Below are 24,971 nucleotides of genomic sequence, written 5' to 3' on the forward strand. Positions count from 1 at the left end.
GTATCTCAACAAGGCACAAAAACATCTGTTCTTTGTTGGCCAAGACACAGTTAATAAACTTTATTATTAGGTAAGCGTCCTATTGTGCCTGTCATCATACATGTCAATCTCTGCATGAATTAGGAGACTAAACCCAACAACAGGGAAAGAAATAATTTCTGAGAAGCGTGGGCCAAAATAACATTTATGCTTGTCAACTACTAACACAATCTCACATCATTCTTTTACTACAGTTTAAAAGAAAAGCACCCAGCAAGCTTAAAATAACTTAGAAATATTTCTTCTGTATTATCAACAACTCAAATTTTGTTCAAACAGAGCCTCTAGTTAAAAAAAAAAATAAAGACAATATTTTGCTGTATAAAGTTGAAGGGAAATTTATAGGAGTAAACCTCTGCATATTCTGAATGTCTCATCCTCAAGTATACACAATCTGTTACTAGCAGATTATTCAACCTCAGAAGGTAAAGACATAAGTGAATATTCACAGATACCCTTGACTGTCCTGGTTCTGCAGAGGTTACAAGACTTCTGACTGTTTGACAAAGGAAGAGCACTAGCAATAAAACACCACAAAGGTTCTTTTGTGAGATTAGGATCACTTAACTCAATTCAGACCTCTCTGTGACACAGGGAAGTACAGCAGAAAATGAGTTACTTTTCAGTACAGAGCAGGGCACTATAAAAGGAGCTTTTACATTTATTTCAGATCTTCTGACACAGCAGCAGAATGAAGCTTAAAAGAGGCCCTTTATACAGTCATTTGTCAGTCCAGGTGGCTTGACCATGCAATGATTCTGCGATATTTTTTCTCAGGCTGCCCCTTCCTTGTTCCTTAACATTTCAATTCACGTCGGAGGCTCAATGACATATCACTTGCCTACCATTGCTTCTCCAGTTCACTTTTATAGGCCTTCAATTTCGGAAATTGTTAACCAATTTGAAATAGCACACTCCTCCAGTAGCATTTGCTTTCATGTTTCTCTAAAGAATACTGTGTTTCTTAATTTAGTGCCTTGGGCAAGGCAAGTACATGACATAAGCCATGATTCTGAACAACTTCACAAATGAAATAAATCCCTGTTTGCATATACTGAGTATACCAGCCTTTAACCTTCAAACTTACACCTGTGACCCTTTTCCAAGAAGGCAAAACTTGTTTCAAAGCTGTTGTTTCTTGATGACTGCATCTACTCAGAAACCAGGAAACAAATTCTAGGATGTTGCTGACCAGCTGGGGTCCGATCGCTCCGGTCTCTTCACACCTGCTTCTGCTGGAGCTGGGTCACAGACTGCTGAGGTTTAGTAACTCTTCTTTTAGGAAACTTCAATCTCCATGAAGTTACTTTAGACAATTCCAAGGCTATAAGGTGCTTGAGCCCTGATTCAGGGAAAATTTGATTACTGTTCTATAGAAAATTAACCAAAGCCTTCAAGGTGACACTCAGAACTCCTTCCACTAGCAACTACAGTGATTAGGACACCGGAGACATCACTTCTCAGTTTTAGAGCAAAGAATACCTTCTTGCACAGAGCACTCATGTCTTTGGGGACTTGTACACTCCTTTGATTTAGATCAGCTAAAGAAGATCAACTTCATTCATTTCAAATTTGAATTATCTCACACTCCTCCAATGGGTGAATTTCATGCCACTTCTTTGACTCTCACTTGATGCCCATTTGCTCTCTCCAGATTTAATGCTTGTGTTGGTCATGCCTTCGTTTCATGCTGCTAAGGAAGACAGAATCTGTGTACCTCGTAGGCTGCAGCCACTTGACTGAGTCTGTGTGGATATTTCAGCAAGGGTAGTAGCCAGCAGAAAGATTTTGAGAAGGAGTCTTGAAACCTACAGATTTCATCAGGGCAGGAGCTGCTGCAAAATTGCAATACGGATGCTTTTCATTGCCTCAGGGAATAAAATATTTCCCTCTTCAAATTCCCAAGGTGAGGAATATTTCTCTCCCTCCACCACACGCTCCCTTTATGAACAATATCTCTTCTGGGGCAAATATTCATAGTCCCTCCCCACTTCCCCCACTTCTCTTTATTCTGTTGCACAGGCGTAAGAAAACATAGTGGAGTACCATATCTGGGGCAACAAAGCTGCCACAATTAAAGCAAATTATCTCTTCCTGATTTTATAAGATTGATTCTAATACTGTCTTTTGCCTAAGAGATCCCCAAGAGATACCTGGAGAATGATATATCTGATCTGCTTCTCACACACCATATTCCCTCTGCATCCTTTTCCCTGGCCTTGCAAGGAAGAACTTCCCACAGGTTTTTCAATCACGAGCCACTGCAAAAGTTCATTAGGTCACCACAGTCAGCTACAGATACAAAAATTAACATGACTGTCAGAGTACTTGAACATAAGCAAAGTTCCCACTTGCAAAATAACCATCAGCAGCAGCTGTAATACCTTCTAGCCGAGGGGGGTGCTTCCACAGAGGACTCCTCTGCAGGCACAGGGTGCTGTTATCCAGGATTCATACTGGCATTTGCACCAGTCAAGCTTAATGCACAGGGGAAACTGGACACCCAAGGTACTACCAAGGACTATGAAATACCGATGAAGATGGACCACACTGCCCCAACACAGCAGCTCTCCCTGAAAATAAGCCCAATGGTAATACTATTTTCTTGATCAGGAAAGAAAAAAAAAATACAAACAACCCATAAAAACTACTCAGTTCAGTACAGAATGTGGCTTTTGCATTCCACAACCCTAAGAACTACTCATCTCATCTGTCAAAAACCAACCTGGACTTCAGGACTAATTTTTTCAACACCGTTTATGGACAACAGAGGAAGTTTCTTCTGGTGTTCAATTCATTTAGTCCCAGAAACCCATGTAGCAGAAGCAGGACACTGATAAGTCTGTGGAGACTGATAGTCTGTGGAGATGGTGCATTGTTTCCACAAAATGTGACCAGACAGCCAACTTTAGACCATACATCTAGCACTTTGACTGCCAAAGCTAGTTGAACACTATGGCCTCCCAGAGAATGCTGGAAATGTTGCAATTCTGTAGCACACAGCTTACAATTCCCTTTTCAATGTGGCAAAATTAAAGAGCAATTTTGAGTATTAAGAACTCAGACCCACTGAACATTTTCCAACCTGATTTGTTTACCTCACTGTTCACAGGCAGGAACTAACAATGGGTGTTTTTTAGATCTGGAAGAAGTGGAGCTATGCAATACAGATGGAGGCACTGAAAAAAAATTGTGGAATAGAATTCCTCCAAATATTTCTCTGCCGTTTACAATGTTGGGTGGGTAATTCTACATGTCTGATGTAAAGGAAGAAACTTTGGGCATAAAGGTGACACGTAGTACTCTGAAATACTCCTTGAACACTGGGGTGAAAAATAATATAATTTACTTTTGAGATTTTCCTTATCCAAGTATATCAGTCTTCCAGATGAGAATGACCCCTTAACAACAGTAAGTGAGAGGGTATCAAAATAGGAAATAATAGAAAATAATCTTTAAATAAAAGTTTAATTCACTCTTACTTTACAGAATATTTAAAAGCACCTTATCATTTTACTGTCAGTTCTAAAAAAGACCAACAAGAGACTGGAATGATTTTAGCCGGTAAATATAGGAAACCTTTTGAACAAATGGATACAAGCTAAGTGAAAGCACAGTAATATTTTGTACACAACAACTATAATCAGAATCTGGCATTGGTTTATTCAAATTTTGCTTTCTTGGAAGCAAAGCTTACATGTTCGTAAACATCAAAATAAACATTGCTTAATTTTACAGTTTGCTAAACAAATACTTTTTTACCCTGAAGGGCATATGTAGAGCCATCTATTTGTCTCACAGTTCTCCTGTTGACCTGTGCTTCAATTTTTTTAAACAACTGGGTTTTTTACAATTTTAATGGTGCTTAAAGTTTCTTCCAATATTGTGCAAGTCATAGGCAAGCCTATTTTGATGTGTGCCTTTCCTTACATAGTTTTTTGATCAGTACTTAACTAATGCAACTGTGAAAAACTATACAGTTTCAGGAAAAATTTTTGATTTTGGTCCTGTGGTTAAAGACCTTCCATAACAGAGTTGTTTACATGGATTTGAATCACAAGCATGTGCACAACAAAACCACTATAGCAATGTTTCTTGTTCTATGCATAAAAAGTATGTCTTCTACTTACACTAAAACATACAAAAAATAAACTACAAAAATTGTTTACACTTGATTTCAGCAAAAAAAGCTTTCTTCAAGAAAAATGATTCTTCTTTTTTCAGCCATCAAAAAAGGAATGCAAGTAAACAATAAATACATGTGCTTTCTCCATATAGACATATTTACACTTGAGTCTTTGGCTTATGTTTAAATTTCTTTATAAAGATCTTTATGTGATCCAGCCATCATTGCACATTAAAACAAAATAAGCCAGTTTTTTTTTTTTTTACTATATATAATATATATATGCAACACTTGAAACGTATAAAGAATGAACCTTACTATCAATTTGCACTGTTATTTTACTTAAACGACGTATCAAAAGAAAAAAAAGAAAAATTAATACCATATAGGATACATGCAACAGATGGTCGCTCTACTATAATTGAGAGATGGTGCATATACAAACACTGAAAAGTCCTAATTTGCGCAAATCTGTTCTGACTCTGGGTTTCATTAAATAGTATTTATGTGGCACTGAATATTGATATTGTATACAAGCATAGAAACAGATTGAGATCTTTTTATTAAGATACACAACTTTATAAGAAAAATACTTTGCATTTAAAATTTAAAATCCCTCCCTCCCCCCTCCTCCCCTAAAATCTTTCTTCACAGGATCAAGAACTGTTGTCAAAACAGCTTATTGAGATTCATGTATTTGGTGAACTTCGTCGCATCCATTCTGACTAAGAGGATTCCAGGTACTCCAATGCAACATCGTAGCAGAAGCGATATTGCTCCTTTAAGGGGAAAGGAAGAAAAAGGAGAAAAAAAACAAAAAGAGAGAAGAATTTCAATTAAGATTCTAAAGTCTTAGCAGCAATATCTATAAACACGAATAGTTTTTGCTAACTGCTATGCAATTTTAACTTCAAGCCTGACATGCCTGGGTTTTCTTCTCCTCCCCCACCACATAAGTATATTACCAGCTTTGATTTAAAAAGTCACCCTAACCAATGGAAAACTGGAAAAAAAACTGACCATGAAATGCAATGATTTGCTTCTCTGAGTTTTTCGGTTTCTGAACTGTTTTATCAAACATGAAAAGGTCTCTTATCAGTCTGAACATTTTTCCAGTGAACGCACTTCAACTCTGATATAGCATTTATATTTAAGTTAGCTGATAGTGAAGAGTTAACTAGTGCCTGCTGCCTGGACAGACAGGGAAGGCCTAAGAAAGACTGAGCTGTAATACAAAGCTGCTCTGAGCCCACAGTCATGTGCATGTAACATCCAAGAGATCAGATGCACATTTAAAAGAAAAGTACAGCTCAAAAATGTCCCCGTGTTTAGCATTTCTCCTTAACATAGCTTCTGTTCAGAGATGATATACTAGGTTAGAGGGGGGAGGAAGGAGAGGGAGAGAGGGCAAGAAGAAAAAGCAAAGGAATGAATTCAGTTCTACTTTCCTTGCAACCTAACAAGACTCACTGGTTTTGTGATTTATTTTTGTTTGCAAAGGAAGCCAGTGTGATCCATTAGCAGGAAGTGGTGAGGATGTCTTAAAGGCTTTATTGCGCTGCTCATTTGTGTTATCTGATCATGTTGCTGAACGTAGGGCACATGACAATGTTATGTATTGGTTTTCCTTATTTGTTTTCTAACTAATGACTCAACAGCTGCTGCTCTTCAAGAGTTCCAAATAAAAACCCACAGAATAGAAACACGTAACTATGGAAATTCGGTAACTGCAGATTAAAGCTACAAAGGAATTCAGGACTATTTTGAAACAAAATGCAAGTTTACAGACCATTCATCGGACACACACAGAGTCTACCCTGGCCTCCCTTTACAGTGATACAAGCAACTTTCCATGTGATCTGACTTGTTTTCTTCATAGCAGCGAGCTGAAATCCAGGCAGCAATTCAATATGTTGCATCTCAGTCATTTATGGCACAGCAGATTGCAAAGTATTTGTGGCAAACTGAGTAATACTTAATCCAATGTCAGTGCTGCTACAGGATGCTCTACCTATTAACATTTTAACTATCTTCTTCATCTATGTGGTGGCAAGGGATGTAAGTGACGCAAAATAATTAAGCAAATCATGCCACTTGATACAAGCAAACAGTGACACCTGGAAAAAACTGCAATATGGGAAGAGGCAGCTACAGCCATTTTGCTCAATATGCAAGTTCACAAGGTCGGAAGCAATTTTCACAATGCATAAACTGCAAAGCATTTTTAATTTCAATTGGCATCTCTGATCTTTATGTTGTAGGCAACCATCTGGCTGAAAAGTGACACTGGATGCTGGCAGCATGAGAGTCAAATGGTAGAAACTCCCAAGCACTGTCTAACTTGTTTTCACATTTACCTACAAGGGAAAAAAATCCACTTAAGAGAATTTTTTTAAGGACTTCCCACAGTGTTTAGTTTTCATGACTAAAGTTCTTGCACAGATATGCACATATTAAGATTAATGAGAAGAATGAAGGTTATTTTGAGTTCTGGCGATGTACATATAAATATTTAGTCTTGTGGTTTTGCTAATTCAGGATCATATTGTTTAGAAGAGTTTATTGTTCATATTGCTTATTATTTAGGTTAACTGCCAGACTTAATGATTTAATGGTCTTTTCCAACCTAAATGATTCTATGATTCTACATATTCATTTCCAACATACTCAATCCAAGTCTTCGATTTTAAAGTTCTGAGATTTTGACTACTACAAATCTGAGTAACAAATTATTATTCAATACAGTTTCCAAAGCAGAAGCTATTATTAAGAAGTAAAATATTCCTATCTCCAGCGAATAATCTGGATGTTACAGCTTCTTCCTATCAAGAAGAAACGTGTCGCTCCATAAAATTTCAAGATGGTTTGTGTGAGCTCAACATGCTGCAACTTCTCTTCAAATAGACCAGGTTATTTTGGGAGATTAAAGTGCACTCTGTTAACTCAGAATGTTTTATGTGAAAATCACGGTATCGCTACAAGAAAAGTAGAGTAAAATTATTAGCCTAGTCTCTCATGATGCTAGCTTGTGTGTACGCTCCAGAAACATCCACCACAGAAGGTAATGTTACCCAACCTTACCCTTATGCCAAGAATCAGATCGGTCTCTGCTCAGTCTACACTACAAGAGGAGTCAAAGACCCAAAACCCACATCCCTTTCTTCTTGTGGCCCAATACAGGTTTTTTTGTTTTGTGGGCACAGGACTGAGAATGCAGCTCACACAGCAGGAGAACCACTGGCTCCCCTGGTGTTTGCAATACCCCCAATGGGCTGGTGCTTACCGGAGTTTCCACCATGTTGGGCTTACTGTTCCGCAAAGTCTTCACAGCGTGGAAAACATCCACCACGTTCTGCCTTTTCACCATCTCAACTACGATGCCAATGGCACAGAACATCCCACTCCGGCCACCACCATTTCTGCACAGAAGGAAAAGAGCTGGGTAAACGTCACTATGGTAGAAGAGAGCATCCAAAATGCATTTCTGTTCTTTCACTATGTAAGCATAGGTGATTTGTGTGTCCCACAGGAAGCCTAGGCTTTAGCAGTCTCCTTGTAGCATCAGTGGGTTTGGTCTGAGACATCTGCTGTTTCTGACCTTCCTCTCGATTACTTCTTTTTATTCTAACCTTAGAGCCGACCATACCACCCACCTATACTACAGCCCAGTTTACATGTTTTTTTAATTTCTAATGCCCAAGTTCAATGTCAAGTATGACATACGAAATCAAACCCCAAGTTTTATGCAAGTGCAACACTTTCCAATTAGTTCTGGAAAAAGACTCACTTAATTTATTGTATAGTATAAGGATTATTTAGCCAGGGTAATGCCAAGGCATCACTGATTTGATATCTTGTTGACCTTTGGGGACACTACTGAACTATTCTGATCTTCATTTCAAAGAAACTAAGGGAGGTATTTCTTCTAATTAGGTTTAAATTAGTCAGAAGTTTCCACAGATAATGAGGAGGGGTTGGCAGACAGGGGCCACAAATTAATTTTGAACATTTAAGCAGAAGTATTTTTTTTAAGAAGGAGAAATGCATATTAAAATAAAATAAAATAAAATTTTAAAGTTTATATTTAAAGAAGCTAGGAGAGATATCTGTCATTCTCTGCTTAGGGAGAAAAGGATGTATTATTTTCAAAACTCCCCAACCAGATTCTATTTAAATATCAGGCTCAGAGAAGCAGCCAACATTCATTTACCAAAAATAGTTTCAGGATCATGTACTGTATTACACAACTTTTCTCTGATTTCATATATCCATAGCTTTCAGTCTAAACCCCTTAAAATATAGTAGGCCTTCTGGAAAACGTGCAACACATGATATGCAGGAGATAGATACACAAAAAGCAGCCATTTGACGCCCAGGATAAGAGACTTCCTTACTGAAACCATATAGAAAAGCTTGATCTGTATACATTTTGTACCTGAAAAACATGCTGTTATGTACAGGAGACAATAAACAGTATCATGCCCAAAATAATCCTTGCCATGGTACCTTGACCTGACACAGACAAATCTGAAAGCTGTCCAAAAGACAGCCTAAAGTACCAATGGTACATTTTCTCTAATAAAACAAACAAGGGCATGTGCAAAAGAATGTAGCCATAAGAATATCGCTTAACTTAAAATAAGAACTAATTTATAAGCATTTATTTGAAGACCAGTAATTTGACTTTCTTCCAGTTACTCACAGGCAATGGATGATGGTCCTGCCCTCTCCTTCTTCACATTCCTCTTGCCATTTTTCAACCTGGAGAATTAACTTCAAGAAGGATCTTTTGGAAGCTGGTACATCTCTGTGAGAAGCCCATCCCAAGTACTGGAATTGCTGCACCATCAGATAGCCCTCTTGCGGCTAACAGAAACCAAAGAACTTTAGGTCAATATGTCAACCTTTACACCTTGGTTTAGAAACACAAAATATAAAACTAACATGAAACCTAAGTGTTCATATTATGGACAGATTCCAACATGTATTTACATTACATAGTAGGATCTCTATTAATTCATACCACTCAAGCTCAAGGAAGATATCAAAAAAGAAAACACAGGGAACTACAGTGAAGACAGTATCACAGTTTATCAATCACTAATGTAACCTATCCTGACTTCTAAATGGACAAATTCACTATACACTATGCATCAAGGTTTTTTTTTTATCCATAACATCAATAATCAAATAAAAACATCACTGTTAAATCCTTAGACTTACAGAAAGGAAGACACATACCTTTGGCTCCCATGTATGAATTGACTCCATCATAAATAAACAACAAGTTATATTGGTGTACAAATACGACTACTTTCCTTGAAGTCTTCTCTTTTTGCCAGACTATGATACTTGTGAGAGCCTAGCTGCTAATCTCTGAGCCTTTTGTGTGCTTTGGAAGGGAGTGCTTTGAATAGAATTAGACTGTCAGAAGAAAGGCCTCAATAATTGGAAGAATAAATAATCTATTCGGTTTCTTGGAGTTGAAGACAACAAAATGGAGTAGAAATTTAGATTTTAGAAAGTGAAGAACAGAGCAGAAGAGGTGAGGGTGAAAAGGCAAGTGAGACAAAGAGTAGTAGAGGAGTAGAAAATCAAACATCGTAAAAAGGAAATGGAAAAAATAAAAATAAGAAATGAACCAAAAAAAAAAAAAAAGAGGAAGTCTCAAAATACAACAAAAAAAGCATTGTGGCATAATATTTGCCAGTGTGCCTACACCTTAGCTTCCTGTAGTTCCCAAACAAGGTACGAAGAGCTGAAAATGTTTTTCTTAGCTCTGAATATAAGGAAAGTAAAAGTTTGGATAAAATACTGGCCGCACACAAGCGATCTCCACACTCTGAAAAACAAAAATGTGACCAAAATACAAGAGTACAAGAAAAAAAAAATGTATACCAAGTAATCAGTTTTCCCTATGGCTATACTTCAGCATTAATGAAAGTTAAAGGTATACTCCAAGTAGCAATTGGTGGCATGTATGTTCAGTAATACATGAAAGCTACAAAGTACCAATGGTATATGAAATAGGGATGGCTTGTTAGCTGTACATATAATGGTGGCACAAGTACCTTTAACTCTTTATCTGTAGGCAACATAAATAAATGATTTACAGAGGTGAGCTTAATACGGAGATACTTCATGGCAAACAGAGTTTGAGAAGCTGCTGTGATAGTGTGAAACACTACAGAACAGCGAAAAGACAAGATGGTGCATGGTGTGAAAGAGCCGACAATAATGTAAGACTGGCAGCACTACTGAAGCTGAGAAAAAGGATTTAAACATAGGTTGAGGCACAGTGGTGCAGAACCCTTGAGAGGCAAAGCAGCTTTCAGAGGTTTTTTTCACACCCCACTTTGCAGGGTGCCACAATTTTCCTTTTATGTTGTGGTTCTTGAATCTTAGGCTGAGAAGGTGCTGGTTGCATACTCAGCCTCACTGCTCTTGTTCCTGATTCACCACAGAAAACGTCTTACAGAAGCTACTAATTAAGCACTTGTCACTACATGTTCATTACAGGGATATTTCTTTCACTGCACACTGAACAAACAGAGTACTTCTCATACACCTACTCATCAAAGAGAACATCACAGGACAACAGTCATTCACCTTACTGCTCTCTCTGCTTAGTGTGCAGCTATAGAAGAGTGCTAGAAATTAGTATTAGCTTGACTGACTTTTCTGGGTAATGTCTTAAGAATATTAGTATTATACTATGATTCAAAATGAAAAACCACAAGAGCCTAGAGAGCGTAAAAAAAAGGTCAATTACATATTGTTACGATAACACTTACTCTTGTTAGATTGCATATCCTGAAAATTCGGTTTATGACATCGCAGTCCATTGAACATGACATGCATTCCACTTGGATGGGACCATACCGCAGTATCCCTTCCTCGGGCCAGTATTGCGGGCAGCCCTGCACAAGAGCAAAACAGGTATAATTAAACAGTAAGTCACAACTTGAGCATTTCTTATTCCACCACAGACATCTCACTTAACCTTGACTGAGCAACTAGTGTTAAATAGTTCCTGTAACACAGTGAGTAAGTGTAAAGTCTGCTTTACACTGCACTGCTCTACATTTTGATCATGTAGTGGTATCCAGAGTGATTAAAGCATGCAACAGTACAGGGAAAACTCAAGCCCCAAACTAACCTGAGCTAAGTCGACTTCATTTAACATCACAAGAGAAGTACAGCCGTAGTCATATACTAATCTCCAGAAATCTTTCACAGTGTTTGGTAAAGGGTGTTGTGTGACAATAAAAGCTGCTGGCTGCCTGTAGCTCTGTAAAGGCAAAAAATTGTATTAGCACTGATAAAGGAACTACTTCATAACTTCCACTTGAACACTGCAACAGAAAAAAAAACATATAAATAGAACAAAGCAACATCAATTACACTAGATTTCACCAAAGCTGATGTTCAAAATACACTGTCACCTCCAGTAAGAACAAAAAGAACAAAGATCTGTGCTCGGGTCTGCATTCTGCTTTGGCCAAGCCCTGTTTCAGTTCATATATGCACAGGGCACTGAAGATGCTCTTCAGGGCTTTGCTGACCTGAAGCTTGGGCAACTCTTCTTCAGGCACTGTGTCCAGGAGACCAAGCAGAAAACCTTCTTCATGTTTTGCAGAGAGGGGTGCAGAGGTCTCAGAAGGTCACCCCACCCACAGAAGGTTATATTTGAGCACTGTGACTGAACTGGGGACTAGGCTCAATCCCAAATTCTCTTTTGATGCCACAGCCACAGAGTCACCTATGGAACTGACCTTCAGGATTACTGGGGCACATTTCTGGCAGAAAGCAGAAGTTAAACAGCAAAATACTATTTCCTGTCAGGACAGCAGATTCCATTTTCTGCATGCTGTGTTATATACAACAGCAAATAGGGATTTCCAGCCTTTTATAAGTTAGCTGAGATGAGGGGCTAAGTCTTTGCAGCACATGTATTACGAGCAGCAAATAGAAGAGGAGAGATCAGAAGTTTTTTTCAGGCAATTTGCAACTACACACAGAAGAGTTCTGTGGTGAAGGAACACAGATTTGAACTGGCAAGGAAACACCACCAGGTCAATCTGAGAAACAGAGTAAGATGGTGAATATTCTTGTAGGTAGACAGGATTTTAAGCCATGAATTTGAAGATGAAATGCTGGGACTGCAGTGTGTAATGCAGAGATCCCCATGTTTAGCCCCCATACTGAGATGAAAAGCAATTTGGCTGGGTTTTTTTGATGAATTAAGTAGAGCAAATTAACCTAGGAGAAAAACCTGGTAAGATACGTAAACAATTTTTGGTACTGAAGCTTGCTTGTTTGAAGATTGACATGAAGGATCTTTACACGCAGTGAAATGACATGCCCTCAAAAAGCATAGTGTGAGTCCCAGAAGTAAAAAAAAATACAACTCTTTTCACCCGTCTACTTACTGTAAATTGTGAAGATAAAAAATTAATGTCTTTAGCATCAGCACTTGTTTAACAAGAGAATAAGGAGGGTGACATTTTTTTCAGCTATGTTTGCTATCAGGGTAGTAGTAGCTTATATCCTACTTCCTACAGCTGCCCAGGGACCAAAGAGGAACAACCAGTATCAATTATTCCCCTGTATTTTTAAAAAGTAAGCTGTGCACTAGCCGATGTTTTCCCAGCCCTCTTTCCCACCATTTATGGTCTTTCTTGAGAGAACATATTGAATCTGAGATACCAGGTTTTCAAAAAGAACAGGCAGGAGATCTGCTCTCACACTGGGAAACAGGCACCTTCTTGTGGGAACACAGGGACAAGTACACTGTGGAAAGGGGAAAGTTTTCATTTCTGCAAAGTCCCTTTCCTTGCCCAGCAGTGGGGTCCCTCTCTCTGAGTAAATCAGTCTTTAAAAAAACACAGAAGAGAAAGGGCAAGTAAAAGCCTTTATTATGCAAAGTTTTAACACTGTACTTACAGCCTTGTTCTATCCTTTCATTGTAATATATTATTTTCTTCTGCTGCTTTTTTCCTTTTATTACCACCATTTCTTTTTTCCTTACTTGCCTGTGATTGTTCAACCATTAATACACTGCTTGGTTCCTGTCCCTGCCTGCTACACACTATTACACACTCGGAGTCCTCGTGCCACCCAACCACTCAGCCTGTGCTGTCCTTCTCTCTTCCCAAACCACACTCCTCTATGCAGCTGTGTTGGTTGGTCCATAGCACATCAATTTTATCCAGGTGATTAATGTAATTTTAAGTGTAATTCTACACAATTTTGGTTGCTACCAAAATTCTGCTCTTTGCTCTAATTCATCCATTCATCCCCAGTGACTCCCTAACAGATTGGTATCACACAGGCTACTCCTTTATTTTTCTGGCACAATAGCTAACTGTGAGATTAAGGACTGTATTTTGCTAGCAGCTCAAATGTGTCCTGCACTAGCTCAGGCAGAACTCCGGGATGAATACCATACAGTCCTAATGACTGCTGCTGCTATTTGCCATTTTATTCCAGCATCTCTTCTAGACATTGCAGTTTCTGACAGCATTTCATTTCTGAGGAAAGGGAAATGCTCCTGGAAATCAGGCCACTTATTGAAGTGTTTACTGTAAAGGAAACTTTAGAAGCCTAACTTTGGAAATGCTAGCAGCAGGCACAGGCAGGTTATCTGATGGCACACATGATGAACTGCTTTACCAATCAGACACCTAAAAGCAGGTTCACCTCCATCTTCCCATTAATTCATGTTTCCCCCAACAATACTTTTGTTGCCCAAACTTCAAGGGTCTTTAAAGAGCTGCAATTCAAAACGTGAACAACAAAACTTACCCTACCCCCAGACATGTTTAAGAAATATTTTCTTTTCCTCCCTCTGTCTTTCCTGCCTCAATACATGTAGTCTTTCTGCCTGAACAGCACTAATAACCTCACGCTCATGTAGTTAATATTTACTTCTTAATGTTAGATTTTTGAGATTGTGCTGAGATTTGAGATTTGAAAGGCTGGAGACTAGAGCTTTATATAATGCTATTGAAAAAGGGAGATTTCCAGTGGGTTGTACAAGAATGCATAAGATAAAGATAAAATACCTTATGAGCAAGCAACACAAGATGGTGGGGTTTCTTACCCATTCCCCCACCTTTCTTTGTTAGAACCGTTTCACTGAGCACTACAGTAAGAAAGAATTACCCCTTTTTGAACCAGCAAGTGCGCTCTCTCATATTACACAGCTTTTCATTGCACGCTATGCAGACAAAGAAGATAGTCTCTTACGTCCATAAGAGCAGCATTGATGTAGTTGCTGCTCTCCCCATCAATGGTAATTAAGAAAGGCAGACATCTGTCAGGTGGCAGCATATCCATGAAGCGGTTCTTGTCGTGGTTCCTTGGCAAGCAGGCTATGCTGCAGTCCTCTGCTTGCAGACGAGGGGTCACAGAATTCAGGGTCTAAGGGAGAGAGGACGCTTGCTTTAGCATGCTGAACTAACAGACGAGGGATCTGAGACTCCCCAAGTTTTAATTTAGAATACCACAATATGGGAAAATGTGAGGCATTAGCAAGAAGACATCAGCAGATAAGAGCTCCAATCTGTTTGATGGATGTGCTAAGGCTTTTCAAGGGGGGGGTAAACTGCAGGTCTAAAAAGCGCTCCATGTACAACTAAACAGATTCTTCATGGCACCATTCCCTCTGAAAGGAATAAAACAAAGACAATCCTTTGAACCCCTGAAGAGCCTTAGCTGTGCAAATGCACGCCAAAATTCTCGGTAGTTCCTAGTCAGTGCTCTTTATTCCAGACAGATATTTACTGCAACTTTATTCAAAGGAGTATATTCCATATTTGAAACAAATTTGCAAATCACAGAAACATGGGTGTTTTATTCTGTGGACTAAAAGTAAGGGATCAAATGCTATAAATATGATATGAAAACCCTTTCCCTTAAAATAAATTAAATGGATGTAGAGGCAAAAAAAAATTTTTGTCACACAAAGAGTTAGTAGGAACTGCAAATACCTGAAACTCATCTTTGAGATGCGAAGAGTTTGTCTGAGAGTCTATTCTAATCATATCAAAATAAGCAGCTTTGAATTCGCAGACAGGAATGGCAGTTTCTCCACAGAGGCAAGCTTCCAGAATGGCATCATGTATGAAGATATACTGCTCCTATCAAATTAGGAAAAACCCCAAATATTATAGCCATTTAAAAACAATAGATCTTCTCTTTTTTTTAGGATAAACAGATCTCTCATATACTGCAAAACTCATTCAACATAGTGTCCATCAATCCATTAAATAATGCTTTAGCACAAACACAATCTTGACCTAACTAGGATGCAAGTTAACAAGCACGCTTTCTGCAGAACCAATTCATATTCAGTAAAACTTAACAGAACAGGTATGGCAACATATTTAATGGGAGGTTTCAGTTTCCTTGTGATGCTTGTGGGTTTCTGTGTATATGCCAGTGACTTGTTGGCTTTACTAATTTTGTTTTTTTTTTTTCAAAAACAGCTTTCAGTCTTATAATATGAGCAGAAAGTGTAAATTGCTTCAGGCATTACTGCTGTGATTAGCACTTACTTGGCACACCACATTCTCCTTATGTGTGTGAACTTCGGTGTGTGACCAATTGTCAGATAGCCACCTCTAGGAAAGTAATAAACTCAAGCGTATCCCAACAGAAATAGCATTTCTTCTCACTTGTTTTTCAGTCTTGCCTTGAGATATCCTGAGTGCTGGACAACTACAGCACTATTTCAAGCAAGCTTCCTGTCAATTTTTACACAATGCCTATTATATTCACTCATCTTTGTAGTAATAGATGTAACTCATGTCTATACAGCAAAGTGTGAGAACTGTGCCAGGCTTACCTAGGTATTGTGGATACTGATGAGATTATTAACAGCACAAACTTTAACATGTGCTGTAACATGAGCACATGTCTAGGGACCAAGGTCATATTCTGCTCTATAGCTTGTGCTGCCTTAGCCACACAGCTAGGGTGCTATCACTGCTGTCTAGATGATCATCACAGGAACCTGCTGCAATTACAGCTTTATTTTATCGTGTAAATGTGAACCTCTGAGAGAAGATGAGAAGTAAGAGGCAAAAGGGATTAAAGAAGAAAGGAATAGCAGTAAGGGTGTTAATTTACATGCAACTGCAGACAAACTGGGACGGTTGAAGCAGTTACACTGAATGTCTCCACATACTTCCCAAAGGTTAATGGTCCTTAAGCAGGGGCAGTTGATGGGGAACAGTCATTGGTTCAATTGACACAGGTTGTAGCATGGCATAAAACCTGCACCAAATTATACTGGTATGTCCAGCTGCCAACTGCAGAGATTCACGCATGGTGAAACAGCTTCTTTCACAGGTGAAATAACTTCTCAGGAGATGTCCACACGGACCACAGGAGGCAGAGGTGGCAAACCAGTTCTGGTAACTTGTCTTAATATAAATCAATAACCTATATTTCTTTGGAAGCTCGATGATACTCAGGTGGCAGAATGGGAGAGCTGTTATAGCTTCATCACTAAGGCAATGGTATTACTGAGGAGTTGCTAAAGGCACGACAAAAGGCAAAAAGGGTAGAAAAGGAAAAAGGCTTGGAAATGAGGTTAATAAAGCAAAACAACACCAGAGTTGAAAAGGGAGAATGAAACAGACATAAAGTTCCACAGGTAAGTCAAATTATGGATAAAGTGCTTGGAGACTGTCTACACTGGTGCCAACCTGCAGAGATTCCAACTTTGAGTTCCTGGAATTGCTGATACCAGAGCTGGGGAGAGATGTACCAGACAGGACAGCTGTAGGGTCTTCCTTAAAAAAATCCACTTTGCTTTCCTTTTGTTACAAAGTTAGGTGGACACTTATTTGTGTGAAGACTGAAAGAGCTGGCAAGTTTGTTGCACCATACTGGTTCCGGCCACTGTTTGCATTGAGCAATGTCTCCTCCCGGTGAAGATAGGCGCACCAGGGCCACTGTCTACTCTTCTGAGAGTGATAGTGAAATTTTGACCTGGCACATTTCAGAAAGCACCATAAAGGTAAAGTATCGTACCTCTGTCTGTACCATGTTGATGCGACGGGACCGTAAGGCTTTGACACAGTTGTAGATATCCACAACACCTTCTCTTTCTGCCATGTCTAACATGATATCAATCACAATATAACAACCCGTTCGTCCAGCGCCAGCACTAAAAAGAACCAGTACATACTGTTAAGAACAGTCCCATGACCAACTTTATAAACCCTTTACTGAGAGCATTTTTATCAAGTCATTCAGTTCTTTCATCACAACCACTATCAAATTATTATCTTCTCTCTTTCTCCCCATAACATCCTTTAAATCGTTTGATGTGCTCAAAACAACCATTTTCCATCAGATTTGACCCACTAAGTAACAGTAAAAAATAAATTGTTTTCCTCCTTTTATCGTCCAGATCAATAAAGTAAAAAAGAAAAGTTAAACTGAAATCTTGAGGATGATTAATCTCATGCCCTTCAAAATATGACAGATATTATTTTTATTTAATAAGACTAAGGATGATTTTTAAGTGATATATTACAGTAAGAAACTCAAACATATGTTTTACCAGCCAAGCTCTTAGCTGGTTCAGTCAGCACACTTAACAGTATCCAGAAGAATCTCTTGATTTATTTTGCTTTTACACAAAGCTACGGACAGCTTTTGCACAGTGAATTCTTAAAATAGGTGAAGGCTGAGTAACTCTACCTACAGAATGTAATTAAACATTTGATGGTGCTGAAAGAAAACTGTTTGTCAAAAAGACTTGCGTCCCACAACACAAACCTTGCAAAACTTGCACAGGAAAAACAACATTCTGTATTTGTTGCCATTAACCTCATTCCATCTCCTTTCATCTACTTGTTTACTTTGATTTAAATTAATAATCTGTTCAGACATATGCAACACCAATCTATCAAAGCAGTTATATCTATATTTATTCTTGAACGCTGTCACAAAATTGTCGTATGCTACCTAAAGTGATAGCCTGAGGTATCATATGATTTAGTTAGTGTAGCTCTTGCAGGAAAAAGAAAATCTCTGGCTGTTGATTAGGAAAAGTGTACTACAATCTGGATATTTCTAAACATTGCTATAGATAGCCAAATCCTACTGCTGTGTGAATTGGGCAATTCAAAAAGGGAAAAACAAAACACTTCAAAATGACGGAAGTTTTGCAAGAGACTGCTGTAAAAGCTCACATACACAGTTGTGGAAAAAATCAATCTACCTCTTCTGTACACACCTGCAATGGACAACAATAGGCCCTGCACTAGGAGGGTTAGATAATTTGACTCTCCGTATAAAGGAAAGCAGGCCTGTGGCATTGTAAGGAACTCCATGATCTGGCCAGCCAGTGAAATGAAACTGTTTAACTTCACGGATTTCATTGTAACCCCTCTGTAAAAGGCAAAAAAAAAAAAAAAAAAGAAAAAAGAAAAGGTTATGAAATTCAAAGTATTTCACAGACTAGCTATTTTCTGAGTCAAATAATAACACACACTGATAGAATGTACGTGTTGTTCTCATCATTTCACCAATTATTTAAAGCAAAGACTATACAAAACTTAAAGATATCATTGAGTTTTTTTAATTTAAGTCTGTAGTTTTTACTTTTGCCATTAAGCATGCTAGTTTTGCTTCATTAGATTTTTTTATTTTTTTTATAGACTTAGTTGAAACTCCCATAAGTTTTGCTAATTAATACAATGGCCTGGTACATTTACAGACAAGTATAATGATTTACCAGAAGACCACAACTATATCACATATATTGCATTCACAGGGTTTGTTTTCTGATTAAGTGAGATCAACTCAGGCAGAGTGAACAGAGATGAATGACAGGCATGACTCATAATTTGTACTTGAGCTCAGCTCAGAAGTGTGGCTACAGAGAAGAGTTGACTGTCAGAGAGGAGAAGACAGCAGTCAACTTTTCTGGAGAAATTCAAAATCCCACAGTGAGATGTGTTTGGATAGCTTGGTGCAATGCATTACTCCCACAGTGAGGTAAGGCTGCCTACACTGTGGACCTGTTAACCAGACAGAGGCATTTGGTCTTGTATAACAACACGCATAAGCACAGCCTCCTCCATACTCCTTGCTACTAGGGAACAGTATTTTGCCAACCCTTCAAAATATGCTCACCCTTCCCAGAGTGAAGGTCCTGACGACGTACTCTGCAAGGGGCTCCATCTCTACACAAGTCACTTTGAAGTCCCCATAAACTTCTGTGTCGTCAGGCCAGTACTTGTAGCACTTGACCTAAATATAAAACGGGAATGCATTTTACACCAAATGAAAACAAAAGCTTGAAGATTTCTTACTGCATGTACTGCATTACATCAGTTATTTCCAAAATGACCATGCACTCATATGGCTTGTCACGGCTAATGGCTGTTCTGTCAAGTTAAGCACTAGCTACAAGAAGTTTCCACTGCTTCACACAGCTGTACTCAGATGCCAAATGCATTTCTAAATGAACAGTCATATTTTTTTTTAGTGTTGAGCTATGGGATACATTTCCACTTAGGTTAAACTGGGATGCATTTCATATCAGTAATCAAACTGTTGCAAGTAATCCCAGATACTTCATATTATTTTCTGAGGGATGTGATACTGCTAAATCGTAAATAATTTGCTGATTTCTAGCCACTGGTATAGAAGCACATTTGCTCACTAGTTCACTTACTCTGCTCACTTGAGTAACAATATACAAATCTATTTTGCTGAAATATGCATTTTATATTCAGGCATTTATTCACTACTAATGAAAGCATCTGTCTTCTTCAGAAGATAGCTTTGGTTTTACACAATACCATAACTGCAACAATGTCTGGACTCTCCCGCTTCCCCTTCTTTCAGGATGCAGGGTTGTCCTTCTCAGGACTGCTACATTCTGCTCATAGCGTGTCTTGTCAGTAGGTTTTTCTTTAGGCTTGTGGTGTTAAAAGAAAAACGAAACAAAAACTTACTCTCCCAACTTCCACCAAATTAGTGACCATCACAACACAAGCTGATTGTTCCTGCCATATCATTCTCCAAAAGTCATACACAGTCTCATGAACTGGACCTGTAAGAAAAAAATCCAGGTAATACTCTGCAAAAAAACACAGTCAAAGCGAATGCTAAAAATAAAATCCAGTGCTTTTCAGAGCTGATACACATGAAGACACTTGCTCAAAGATGAAAGCTTTGTGAAACCACATCATCATACCATCATGCTAGTTTCCAGACTATATTGTTATTTCTAAGCAATGCTCGATCTTCTCACTTTTAACTGAATTACCACTTGAAAGAAATTAATAGCAGGTGTTTCAGACAGCAAAACACTAGAAGTTGCTTGAAAACTACAAGGATACTACAAGGATGTATGAGTACATCCGTATTTACATTTCTAGATTTTCTTAACATGTGTTAAATATAGTGTGTTCAGTATGAGTTTCTTCAGATGTTTGCCAAGGAGATGCCCACAGTGCAGTGAAGTATCATTCAGGGGCTGGTGGTACAGATCCTGGGCACTTACCATCTAGGTCCTGGCAAAGTACGCAAGCACGAAGAGGCACTGAGCCATAAACTTCCCACTGAAGGGTATTTAAACTAATTTAAGTAGTTTCCTATGAAACATATGAGGAGCACTTTTTAAAGCTCTGCTGCAGAGACAAGGCACATTCAGTTAAGGGACAGAGGCTTCTGTCCTGTTACAATCATCTCAGAAATAGCTCCCTGACCACAGTCAAGCAGCAATATGAATACTGTGGTATACAGCACACGTTTGAAGACTCAACCATATTCCCTCATATGCTAGATCGGAGGCTGAATACTAAAGCAGCAATACATTTTTGTGTCCTTTAAACACTTTTGTGTGCAATGATTTAGTTAGTAAAACAGAAACAAAATACAAATGTAGACTTAACTGCTATAAAGGGACCTGTTTACACGGCACTTATTAAAAAAAAAGTGGACAGAAATTTGATCATCCTGCTTTAAAACAAGACTGTAGCTTGTCTCTCCTATGTGCAGCTACAATCAAGTGCACAAATAATAGGATATTTCCAGCCAGCTATGTGATTATACTCACAGATCAAATAGTGACATATCTAAATCTACTTATTTTCACTTTAATTCATAGCCTCTGATATTTCAATGCAATCTTAGACTAATCTATTTGTTTTTCCTCATTGTGAGGAGTTTTATCAGAAATACAAAATGAATAATTTCCACAGAAATTCAATTTTCCCTCTAACTCCCCTTTTTATTAGCAAGGTGTTATATGATAAAGATTTCCCTCACTTCTTCCTACAAAGAGGCTTTGTCCTTCTCTGGCCTTGTTTTACCCAGATCTTCTGAGACTGTCCTTAATTTATCATTACTATCTTCACCGCCTCCACCCTGGACTAAATTCTAGACAGTAAAATAATACATTATAATATGAAAAGAAAAGTGCTGCAAGGCAGGCTGAAACAGTTTGCTTCTCTGTCCACATGCCTCTTTCCTCTATTCATCTTCATAACTGGAAATCATGGTAGTAGTTTCTGACACTATCAGCTGAATTTATCACTGAAGGAGTTGCTCAATAGCTCATTAACATGAAAAATTAGTGCAAGTTTTACACTTATTCAGATTCCACCTGAACATGCTATGCCAATTTACCATAACACAAGATGACACCTCACAATACTGTATATGCTTTATTTTCATCTAGGTCCATTTTACTAAAACTCTGCCAGACACTACACAGAACACTTTTTCTGTTGGGTTAATGCTGGCAGATTCTTACCTTGGGTTGCAATGTAGTGACTGGGTCTCTGATATCCCTAAAACAGCAATATAAGTTGGTTTGAGTACCATATTACTAACAGAGAGGGGAATATAAAAGCAGAATTTCTTATTCCTAGACAACTTTTCAGAGCAAACCAATATTTAAGACCAACATGAAGCTCAAAACCTAATAAAACAGTTAATACTGAAAAGGTTCGAATGACAACAAATAAAATGGAAATAAGAACATCTGACTTGAACAGACATTGTAGCATACTGAGAAGGAGTATTTTAAATGGGTCCATCGGGCCTAAAAATTAGTCCTCTCTTAATATTATCTCCCAGCTGAACACGCTGGGGCATTTATTTAAAATTTAGTAAAAACTCGCTTTGCCATCAGATCATTTAATTAGTTGATCTGTGTTTCCAAATAGTCTAATATAAAAAATGACACACCTTTTGTCTTTTTGTAATTAGAGAAATATTGCAAGGCACAGAGAGGTATGCACCTGAGCCATAAGTAACAGGGACAGACATTTCCCATGCTAGAGCTTGACAATGTGCTATGTGCACACAGTCAAGTGCGATAAAATCTTCTTCAAAATATTTTGTGCTACTGCACAAACTGTGCATCAGTTATACTGGACATGATATGCACAAGTATATACACACACATATAGATAAGCAGATAACCCAACACAAGTAAGCCTTTCCACTTAGCTGTGTCTATACCAATGCTACTGATACTGTACAGCATTTATCATCTGCAAAAAAACACAAGACAAAGATTCTGCTCTCAAGGAAATAATTCCGAATATATCTTGACTAGTTCCAGCAATGTTAGTTAAAAAGAAGAAGGAAACTTCAGTATTGCTGGAGAAGGCAATACGGAATTTCACAATGTGCAAATGTCAAAGAAATAATTCCAATTATTTTTGAGATTACAGCTTTATTAGGCCACTCGATTCAAGTATTGTCTTACAGGGAAGCATGAGTCCTTGGATTCCTGGATTTCACAAGATGCTATTGAAGTGAAGAATTTCAACATACTCAAGGAGTTTACACCCTTTTCCATAGACTGCTTCACTATGCTGTCTAGAGAGAGAGCATCTTCCTCTAGTGCTTATGAAAAAACTTGAGTATCTCACTCTCAGTTTTACAAGAGACCAAGATTGCATCAAATGACGAAAAAATTTCTCCTGGAGTCCTTACTATCAAGTCCCAGCTTCAAATTATGAAACTGTGACCTGTGCTACACTCTTTTACATTCAGTAATGCTTTCCAGAAGGTGGTAAAAGTGTCATTTTAAAACTGCAAAATATCAGTTTTAACTTGTAGCTTTCCTGTCTGGTTATAATGAAATTCAAATGACTCCTAAATAAAAGCAAAAACATCTTCAAAGAACTAGAATTATTACAAATCTGGGAGAGTTGTCTTGTTTAAAGCTCCAAACAAAATATCATGGGCCTAACTCTACGCAGGGATTGCTGAGTAAAAATATCAAAATAAAAAGACAGCGATATACCAGGAACTAAATCTTTATATCCTGAAAAGTCAAAAGGGTCTTATATTATTTATCAATTAACTGTGGACAGGAAAAATTAGTGAAGTGCAATTATAAAGAAAAGTAAGCAAAACCATGTAATTTAAAAAACACTTGCACTAGCTGTTCCAGTCTCTTTCTAATTACTTTGGAACTACTTTGAATATAACAACTTGTTTATACCTAAGTTGTTAGCTGGCTAAAAGCTATATTTTGTTGAACAAAACACCTGGCAGAATTTGTTCAAATTTCTTCTTTGTATCAGTTAATTTTTTAAATTTGTAATTTGTATTTTAATCAAAGCATGGAATTCAAAACTTCAGAAGTTCTCTGCCGAAGTGAGGAAATTTCTACTACGTTAAAGTATTTCTTTAAATATATACATACATATGTCTGTGTATATACTTTGCATTACCTAAATTAGCACCTCAAGACAAATGTCAGCTAAATATTGTTTGTCTAAATACTTGTTAAAACCAAATACACACCTCTCCCCCAGAAGCCATCATCCCTCCCTTTTTGTCAAACCTATATTATGACTACTTCACAGGCACATTTTCAGATGACCATAGTACAGTGTACTACCCAGCTTCTCACATATAAATGGGAAGGGGAAAAGAAAAGCTAGTGGCCAAAATCATCATCATCAAAAAAACCAAAAAAAGTGAACAACAAATTCTCATTAGCAGACAGGTTCACTTGAGTTATCTAACAATATCTAACAATATTCAGAGCTACATTAAAAGTCTAAATTATCTTTTCAAAACAGGTACAGAAATATTCACACAAAAGGAAAATTTTTTAAAGGAACAGATGAGACAAATTAGATGAGGCATGCATAGTTATCTAGTGATAAAAATAGAATAGGAAAGTAAGTAATAACAATATCTAAATTAAATATTTACAATAGGATGCCGTTATTCACATATAGTGGTACTTACATCCCTGTACAGCCAAATCTACAGCCCAAACCAAAGTCAGATGTGAAAGAAAGCACAACAATGTCAGTGAGTACTAGGACGTAGAACAAGGAAAGTGTACATTTTGTTCTTAATAAAAGAAAGGTTTCAATAAATTTGTAGGCATAACATGCAATAGTATCACATAGAAAAGCTGTCAAATTGAGAGGGAGAAAGCTGTGCAATCCACTCACATCTATGTAGTTGGCATTAATGTAATCTGAAGATGGATCATCTTCAACAGGTTGCAAAATCACCCTGGAGTGGTCATCTGTAAAAACCAAGCAGTTATGGTGCCTTTTTGAAGAGTGATTTTTAAGTAAGATATTATGGTAAGTCATCCAGAAAACCAAAATCAGCTGGCACAAGCACCTCACAATTTACAACCCCTAAACAGCTGCATGTTTACACAGAATCAGAACCATTTTGTCTGAGGTATCAGATTACTTAAAAAAAACATTCACTCAACTTCATTAAGCAAGAGGAAAGGTATCATCACACTGTTACACAAGGTTAAAAAGACATAAAGAAA

The 24,971-nt window shown here is 37.9% G+C and overlaps 1 protein-coding gene across 9 annotated transcripts in view; it reads right to left on the reverse strand.

Annotated features, from left to right (window-relative positions):
- Positions 1-3,488: 3,488 nt before the first annotated feature.
- PTPRK (protein tyrosine phosphatase receptor type K) overlaps positions 3,489-24,971 on the reverse strand; it is a 402,963-nt gene continuing 381,480 nt past the window's right edge. For 6 of the 9 annotated variants that reach the window (XM_054061574.1, XM_054061579.1, XM_054061578.1 and 3 more), the window contains 14 exons: positions 24,634-24,710; positions 24,422-24,439; positions 21,957-21,993; positions 20,152-20,249; positions 19,325-19,441; positions 18,423-18,577; positions 17,210-17,345; positions 15,160-15,309; positions 14,417-14,590; positions 11,325-11,456; positions 10,960-11,085; positions 8,868-9,031; positions 7,449-7,584; positions 3,489-4,944 (listed from right to left, as the gene is read on the reverse strand). In XM_054061574.1, coding sequence (XP_053917549.1) covers positions 4,891-4,944; positions 7,449-7,584; positions 8,868-9,031; positions 10,960-11,085; positions 11,325-11,456; positions 14,417-14,590; positions 15,160-15,309; positions 17,210-17,345; positions 18,423-18,577; positions 19,325-19,441; positions 20,152-20,249; positions 21,957-21,993; positions 24,422-24,439; positions 24,634-24,710 — 1,574 coding nt within the window. In that variant the 3' untranslated portion in view covers positions 3,489-4,890. The remainder of the gene's footprint in view (positions 4,945-7,448; positions 7,585-8,867; positions 9,032-10,959; positions 11,086-11,324; positions 11,457-14,416; positions 14,591-15,159; positions 15,310-17,209; positions 17,346-18,422; positions 18,578-19,324; positions 19,442-20,151; positions 20,250-21,956; positions 21,994-24,421; positions 24,440-24,633; positions 24,711-24,971) is intronic. The other 3 variants (XM_054061582.1, XM_054061580.1, XM_054061576.1) reach the window with 1 other exon arrangement.

The sequence above is a fragment of the Cuculus canorus genome, chromosome 3, assembly GCF_017976375.1.
Source record: "Cuculus canorus isolate bCucCan1 chromosome 3, bCucCan1.pri, whole genome shotgun sequence".
Taxonomy (NCBI): Eukaryota; Metazoa; Chordata; class Aves; order Cuculiformes; family Cuculidae; genus Cuculus; species Cuculus canorus.